Source organism: Trichogramma pretiosum, unplaced genomic scaffold, assembly GCF_000599845.2.
Source record: "Trichogramma pretiosum strain Unisexual culture from Peru unplaced genomic scaffold, Tpre_2.0 scaffold58, whole genome shotgun sequence".
NCBI lineage: Eukaryota > Metazoa > Arthropoda > Insecta > Hymenoptera > Trichogrammatidae > Trichogramma > Trichogramma pretiosum.
In genome coordinates this window covers 723,238-732,060 of record NW_019641630.1, presented here as the reverse complement: position 1 = coordinate 732,060, position 8,823 = coordinate 723,238, and the positions used below count along the sequence as shown (strand labels likewise).

The 8,823-nt window shown below is 34.7% G+C and overlaps 2 protein-coding genes across 2 annotated transcripts; one reads left to right on the top strand and one right to left on the bottom strand.

Moving 5' to 3' along the window:
- Positions 1 to 236: 236 nt before the first annotated feature.
- On the bottom strand, positions 237 to 1,826 carry LOC106652786 (secretin receptor-like). Its single transcript, XM_014371925.1, has 7 exons — positions 1,680 to 1,826; positions 1,523 to 1,617; positions 1,310 to 1,460; positions 1,051 to 1,207; positions 856 to 983; positions 542 to 769; positions 237 to 452 (listed from the first exon to the last, which is right to left on the bottom strand). Exons 1-7 carry the CDS (start codon positions 1,824 to 1,826, stop codon positions 237 to 239), a joined length of 1,122 nt encoding a protein of 373 aa, XP_014227411.1.
- Positions 1,827 to 4,449: 2,623 nt separating this feature from the next.
- On the top strand, positions 4,450 to 5,774 carry LOC106652787 (zinc finger and BTB domain-containing protein 41-like). Its single transcript, XM_014371926.2, has 3 exons — positions 4,450 to 4,565; positions 4,632 to 4,743; positions 4,821 to 5,774. Exons 1-3 carry the CDS (start codon positions 4,531 to 4,533, stop codon positions 5,772 to 5,774), a joined length of 1,101 nt encoding a protein of 366 aa, XP_014227412.1. The 5' UTR covers positions 4,450 to 4,530.
- The last annotated feature ends 3,049 nt before the right edge of the window (positions 5,775 to 8,823 follow it).

Below are 8,823 nucleotides of genomic sequence, written 5' to 3'. Positions count from 1 at the left end.
TATGCATATATATGTAATATACATAAATCTACGCGACTCCTTGCTCCAGCGTCCAGGACGTTTCACGACGAGTCCGGCTTGTCCAGGAACTCGCCGGGAATCAACTATTCAAACTAACCGAATACATGCATACAATTTTTTTTTCTCGAGTCACAAAAATCACCAACAACACATTGCATTCAAAGTATTTATTAGAATTGTTATGACGTTTTCAATGCTCTGTGGTGAAAATTCTTTTACACGTTATTTATCAAGCTCAAAGTTACGGACTCCGACTTGTCGCTGCTGCTGCCGCTGCGCTCGTTTTTCTTCGCGACTTTGCGCCTCTCTCGCAAGCGCTCGCAGTGCTTGCAATATATTTCCTTTTTGGATCTCCAATTGTTCCAGGCCCTCGCGATCTCGGTTTTTACCTCGTTATTCATGAAGCAATACAACGTGGCTATTAAAAAGCCCTGCAAAAAAGAAAATAACCAGAGCGTGTATAGGATATATATTTCACGGTAACAAAAGAGATCTCATTAATTATTTTCGATTGTATTACGTGGAAAGAGCAAACGATCTGCAGAGCATTGACGAAGTAGGCTTTGACATATTTATCTTGTAACCAAGGCTCTATGCTGAAAAATATGTAGTAAGCCCCGAACAATGGCACCAGCATGAGTGTTGACTTAAACCATTTCCAAAAGTTTTTTTGTCTCTGATGAGTGACGCTGCAGTTGAGCTTGCAGAACAGGACTTTGACGCTCAGGCAGAACAAGCAAACGTTTATCTAAAAATAGATTAATGTATATATGAATTCGAGGAGAGCAGGGAAAATAGAAAACTTTTTTTGTTCATGACAATTTTTAATTTTACCAAAACCATGATGAAAACTGGTATGGCCACGATGTTCATTTTTATATCGACGTCGACCCAACAGAAATTCGTATCGACCGCAGATGCATAAATAATTACGTAAGTTGTTATGATAATTAACGGGACACCTCGAAGAAAATAAAAAATAATATTAGTTTCGTCTGATTGGGCAATTTTAATACCGATTCAAATTACCCCAGCCAGGCAACAGTAGAGGTTTTATGGATGTCAATCCTTTGTAAGGAGTCCTACAGATGAAATTAAAAAAGTACCAACTCTCCATCGAAACCCACGTGAAACTGCTCAACTCGAAATAGTTTCCAAAGATCATGAGGGCTCTGCAAAGTACCGACTGTTTCGAACGTTGAAATTTTTCGATTAATGATTTATCGATCGATGCGATGGAGTTATCTTTTTCATAAATATATCGATTTCATAAATGATCAATACTTACAATATCATCGTCAATATGTAAATCTTCGGTGATGCTGATTAAAAATGTTTCGTATCCAAAAATGGAAAGTAGAATTAGCCAAGCTAATGACTCCAGTGCCACTGCAGCAAAGAAATTGATGTGTATTCTCACGCGCGTGTTCTGCAATCGACTTTACCAAAAAAAATGGCTTTTACAAATGCATGGATTAAATAAAATAAATAATCAACTTACCGAAGACTGATGAAAATACACAATGAAACAAATAGGGTGATAAAAGAAATCGCTAGTCCAAACAAGACGATTGGGTAGAGCCGATGATGCCACCACTGAATAAAAATTCAAAATATAATTTTAAGATTCAAATAGAAAAAAAAATAAATGTACTTACGATTAGGTCCGTGTCAACATCATTGACCCGCGGAGGTCTCGTAGGCTTGCCCTGAATCGCATCATTTTCTAGAATTAAGTTGCACTCGGTAATGTTGCTTAAAAGCAATTTGCAAATTGTACTATTGTATTGTTTAATTTCGGTCATATTGTAATTCCTTTGAAGATGAAAAAATACGACACCATTCACTTATTAAAATGTAAACACCGGAATTTATATTTTAAACGAATTCGGAGTTTCGATTTTGAGTAAAAGATGATTTCAATTTTTTCATAGTAAAATAATGAAATTCATTGCAATTTTTCAACTAAAGGGTTGGACGCACGTTTACACGAGCAGTAATATCACTGAATGTGGCGAGCTAGTCTAGCCGAACATATGTGCATCGTGAAATCTACTATCTTCCATTCGTTATCTTTTTATAATAAATACAAAAGTCTGAGTCAAAATTAATAATTTTTGAATTTTATTTTATTTTTGATATGCGAAAATTTTATCAATATCAAAAAGACCTCGTCGTACACGCGTACTTCTCATACGAGCAAACGATATTTTTGAAAAAGATTCAAAAATAAAAAGGCAGTAAATGAAAACAACATATCAACGATACGGTTAATGAATTCAGCAATGAAAAGCCGAATTATGAATTGAATCATTGATTCCATATACAGCTTATTAAAACATGAAAGTTGGCTGACCAAGAGTATTTCATTTCTGCAGTGTCAAGCTGCAAAGTTTGCCTGTAAATTAATTAAAAATAAACAAAAGCATTCGTGTTTTCATTCTGTGCATTCACAGGAAAAAAAAATGAACGCAACAGTTTTCGAAATCACTGAGGATTTTCCAGGCAGCTCTGTAAATAATGAAAATGAGGAATTCAAGAGTGAGAGAGAGAGAAAGACCGATTAAACGCACGAAGCAATAGCAACAAGAATGACGAGAAAGAACCTGTAAGCTCCGCGTATATAAAAAAAAAGCAGAGTGACGAGGGGGCTCCGAGCGCGTACGCGCAGTCTCGAGATCGAGTAGAGCTTACACGTGCGAGTGTACATTCTTTGGCCGGGGCTAGATGCATAATTCAAAAAAGCGTTTGATATTTAGCGCGATGCGTTTCGAACGAAAAATCACTGCACGGGAATTCACGAGCTGTTTTTTTCCTCTTTCATCAATTTTTCCAATCGGATTCCTGTACACTGAGCTCGTGCTTTCATCGCCGTATGATCGATTCCAAAGGATTTGGGTGAAAATTATAAATTATTTATTTTCATGATCTCGACATAATTTATTAAACTCGGTGGGTCAGCCGCGGCGAGTCGCGCTAGTGTTGATATCGATCGGTCGTGATTATACACACAAGTATACCTACATCCATTTCGGTTTATGAAAATTCGATTCCTTTGTCAAGAGTCCGCTATTATGAACTTTATTATTTGCGCGCTTGTGTAAAAAGGAGAGCTTGCGCGCACCCGCACACACACACCCACACGTACACACGGACACACAGGGCAAGCGCGCCACCTAGCACGAGTGCAAATGTGCGCGTTTCGCATTAATAAATGAGCGGGAATTCAAAGAAATTCATATTTTCTAATCCTATATAATATGTATCTAGCCTAGTTTGAAAAAAAGTAACACAAAACCTTCCTCGAGTCGAATTGAAGCACCCCTTTTATTCCTGGAAAGTAGCTTGCACAATAGTCCTGATTAATAATGCACATAATGCTTATAATTTCATATAGATATTTTTGTTATTATACATACTAAGAAAGTATTATCTTATGACTTTAGCAAGGGACTCCGGTAGTGTAATAAATAAAGCAGCGAGATAACCGCATTAAATGGGTGTTACATTTCGAAAATTGTATTTTCACTTTTTTTTTTTTTTAATAAAAATTATGGAAAACAAAGAAGAGCGTGATAGTTCAGGATTTTTTTAAAGAAAAAGTAAAAAGGAATTCTGTATTTACGTTCGGGTCTTTACAGCTATGTAAGGTTTTGATAGGCGTGAAATTTTAATCCTATTATTCATAGTTTAATCTAGTTCATATTGCATATGATATATGTATTTTAGATTATACTAGTACTCGGTTTTCATTTCTTATTTTAACGTAATAATATATTGTTGATAAAAAAAATTTTTACCGTTCATTAGTCATGAGATGCACAATTTAATGTCTTCAATAGATATAATTTTAATGACTTCGTTTGCGTTAATATATTTGAAATGTTAACTCGCGATTTGTAAATATTATGTCTTTCTTGTACAGAAGAGAAGGGTTTAGACACCTTTGTTCAATCAATTCTGTATAAAATAAACATTTTCATTATTATTTACAAATTTCCTCAATGATTAATGACAAGCACCACCAAATGTGTACATAGCTGTACTATTGAAAGTTAGAACACTGCTAGATGGGAATCACTCTTTATAAATTTGGGTCTAATTGGAATAAATAATTCAAAGATTAAAAATCACGATGAGTTAAATGCATTAAAAAATCACATCTTAATGTCAATTTCACGCAATGTTTTACAAATCCAGCATTAGAAAAATTGTTATGAATTTTTGAATGTAGAACAAGTTTTAGGCGCGCAAAGCGCTTTGTATGGCAAAAAGACTGCCGAATAGAACTGTGCAGAGCTCGGCTATATTTTGAAAAGATGTGCTAGAGATATCGCAATGGTATATATGTGCATAACCAAACACCTTGCGGTGCAGTGCGACGCACGGAGAGGTCCTGCATGCCACGCAATACACAATAGGCAGAGCGCAGTTTTGGCTCTTTTTCAGTTTTCCCGTTCAGTTGGCCTGATCAACGTTAATTAATGGTTTGCTAATTCCAACTGACAGATGGAATCCAGTGATTTATTTAAAAGTGCTGTCAGGTAGTTTTATGAGAATCAAATAATGACATCGAAACAAAATACTTAACCTCTTTCAAGTTATTTCAGGGCGAAAAAGGAACCTGGTGACGTGCCGAACAGTGAAAATGATAGTGAAATGAATGACGAGAAACCTGATCTTGAAAACTTCCATCTCTCACCGTTTCTGAAAGGAAATGCAGTAAGAGTTAATAATTATGCGTACTTATATTATTGTATTCTTATGGCAATTTTTACATAGATTTTATTTTTCAACAGACCCATACACTTCGAAAATGTGACGTTAAACTTGAAAGTGAGCTTGATGAGGAAGTGGAAATAGTCGTTGAATGTGAAGACGTCAAACCTAACATCAATTCATTGGTAACCAAAAAAATTGAAGAAGATTCTCAAAATTCTTTTTGGAGTATAGAAGATAGCGATAGTTGTAAGACTAAAAATGTAAATAAAATGGAGCCCATAGGGACAGTAAAGCAGGAATTTTTCGGTGACGTTGCTGAAGAATCGAATTTGAGTAAAACTATCGAACAACACGAAAAAAAAAGAATTTCAAAGAAGTTTAACAACCAGCGAAGGCTCAAAACTCGGATCATTCCGATGCAAAATAATACAAGCCACGCATGTGAAATATGTAAAAATAAATTCTCAAGAAAAGATCATCTCAAAATTCACATGGATTCAATTCACTATGGCGTCACATATTCATGTGATATTTGCGAAAAGTCATTCAAACAAAAAAGTTATCTCAAATTCCACGTGGATTCAATGCACAACGGTGTCAAACATGCATGTGATATATGCGGAAAGAAATTTATAACAAAGGGCAATCTCCAAGTTCATATAGATGCGAAGCACAGTGGTATAACACATGCTTGTAATATATGCGGAAATAAATTTACAGTAAACGGTAGTCTCAAAAGGCACATCGATTCGGTGCATAACGGTATCAATCACCCATGTCACACTTGTGGAAAGACGTTTACACAAAAGGGTGATCTCCAAACCCACATAGAAGCAAAGCACATGGGTGTCACATATTCATGTGATATATGCAAATCAAAATTCACATCTAAAAGTTATGTTCAAATCCATATTGATTCAATGCATAATGGTATCAAACATGCGTGTGATATTTGCGGAAAGAAGTTCTTACATAAAGTAAGTGTCAAAAGGCACATTGATAAGAAGCACAATGGTATCAAACATGCATGACATACATGCGGAAAGACATTCTCATCTCAGGTCAATCTCAAAAAACACATCAAAGACATACATGAAAGCATCACTTATAAATGAGATACATGCAGTAAGGCATTTAAATACAAGTATAAACTTAAAGCCCATATTGATTCGGCGCATCTCTCACGCATTAAAACTTAATGAATGTATAAAATTTAGCATACACGTTTGGAAGGCTAATTTAAAAATGTTCATTCATAATAATATTTTGAGTATCTCTAATCATTTGTGGATTAGTAAAACTGCCACCCCCGCGCAAACTTTCATTTGCCGCGTTTTCTAAAAGTAGTCAATTTTTTAAAACTCGAAAAATTGAATTCGAAGTATCAAAATAAGATGGTGAATAGATAAAAATACCAAGGTAATTAAGAATGAAACAATCATCAGCGATTCTAATAAATTTTGAAGATATGTAGAAAACATTTTTTGGTTTGAATAAAATTGTTCAATGGTTTTCACGTTGATTTATTCCGTAAGATCCTATTTTTATTACCAATTACATCTCCTTTAACAGAAATTATCACGGTCGGCAAATTGATCAAAATCTTTCACTGGTGCATGTTTAATTGGTTTAGCTGAAGTTGCTTGAATAGTTGGAGAAATCGAGTAACCGAAGAATGAACAGAGAGTTGTAATTGATGGTACGCGAAATCTGAAAACGCCACAATGACAATTTACATAGGTGTAATGATAGTTGATATTAGGTAAGACTAAGTCATTTTGGCATAATTTTTATTGAACTTTTAAAAAACATATGTGCAGATATCTACACATATTTACAATTGTCAAGAAAATTATTTTACTGGTAAAATGTACATTATTCTTTAAAGAACTATTTTAAGCATGTGATTGCAATGAGTTCGAGTCATTCGTATGAAAAATAAATTGTACATAAAAACTTGATTATCATCTGACGTGAGATTGACGTGAGAGTTATGAGAGAAAAACGTTTGAACGATAAGAGTTACGAGCAAAGCAAACGATTGTGAAAAACGGGTACTATCATGATAAACATGATTATTATATAGTGGTAAAAAAATGATCTCCTATGGAACTTTTACTGAACTTGATCAGGAATCTTTCAAAAATCAATATATTCTAGAATATAAGTCTTCTGGAATAATTCTGGAATATACTACTACTAGCATTTGCATTCAAGAAATTTCATTTTTTTCAGTAAGCTTGGGGCTTAATAAAAAGTTACTGAGTATGCGAATTGGTTATGAACTTATTTATGACGGGAGTTGATTTTTATTTTGTACATTTTTTCGTCTATTAACATGCAAAAATTTTGCCCTGATAAGCAAATCAGATGTGGAGAATTAAATTGCGTTTGTACACAAAAATTTTATCGCAATTATCACAGACGTAAACTTAACAAATTTCGAGAATTGTCCGATAGATAGTTTCTGTGTATTTTATGGGCTGTTTTTTGGTGTCAAAGATGAAGTACACGATTTCTTCTCGTACTTCTCGTTTGCAAAATCTTCGCGATATTCGTGAACTGTTCTTTGATGTTTAATCAAAATTGATTTTTGTCCAAATTTCTGCTAGCACTTGTCATGTGCAAAATCTTCGTGATATCTTTCTTGGTGCCTAAGCAAATTCCATTTTTGTCCAAATTTCTTTTCGCACTTGTCACATGCATAATCTTTGCGACCTTCGTGAACGTTTCTTTGGTGAATGAAAAAGTTTGATTTTTTTACAAATTGCTTCTCGCACTTGTCACATGCGTAATCTTTGCGACCTTCGTGTATTGTCCTGTGGTGATACAATAAACTCGGTTTTTGTGTAAATTTCTTCTCGCACTGGTCACATGCGTAATCGTTGTAACAACCTTCGTGAACTGTTTTTTGGTGTTTGATCAAAGTGCTTCGTTCCCCAAATTTCTTCTCGCAATTATTGCATGCGTAATCTCTACAACCTTCGTGCACTGTTTTTCGATGTCGACTCAACTTCGATTTTGCCCCAAATTTCTTATCGCACTTGTTGCATGCGTAATCTTTGCGACCTTCATGAACTGTTTTTTGATGGAAAAGCAAATGGGGTTTTTGTCCGAATTTCTTCTCACATTTGTGACATGCATAGTTCTTGTGACCCTCATGAACTGTTCCCTGGTGCCTCAACAAATCTGATTTACTTCCGAATTTCTTCACACAATTGACGCATATGAATTCTTTGCGACCATAGTGTACTGTTTTTTGGTGCCGAAGCCAATTTATTTTTTGTCCAAATTTCTTCTCACATTTGTCGCATGCAAAATCTTTCCGACCCTCATGGACTGTCTTTTGGTGTTTGATCAAATTGCCTCGTTTCCCAAATTTCTTCTCACACTTGTCGCAAGTGAAATCTTCACAACTTTCATGGACTGTCTTTTGGTGAAAGAGCAGAGTCGATTTTAATTCAAATTTTTTCTCGCACTTGTCACATATGATATCTCTGCGACGCTCATGGGCTGTTTTTATATGCAAAAGTAAACTTTGTTTATTTCCAAATCTTTTCGCACACTTTTCACATAAGTAATCTTTGAAAACTTCGTGGAATATTCTGTTGTGTTTAAGTAAAGTTGACTTATTTTCAAATTTTCTCTCACACTTGTTACATGAGAAATCTTCGCGATTTTTGTGTACTAGTTTTTGGTGTGTAAGCAAACTTGATTTTTTCACAAATTTCTTCTCGCAATTGTCACATGCAAAATCTTTGTGGCGTTTATGTTCTGATATTTGGTGTCTACTTAGATGACTTCGGAACTCAAATTTCTGTTCGCAATTGACGCATGCAAAATCGTTTTGTTTATTGTGAATTGTATTACGGTGTGTTATCATGCTCGATTCTGGTGTAAAGGCCTCCAGACAAATATCACTAATATGTTGTTTGTCGTCTGAAATAATGATGTTAACTCTACTTAAATTATTTCTTGAAGCAGCTTCTTCAGATTTTTTCTCACTTTTATCCATTTTCGTTCTTTTATCAAACGATGGGTTCTTCTATTTTGAAAACTTAATGAGTAAAATTTATCTTC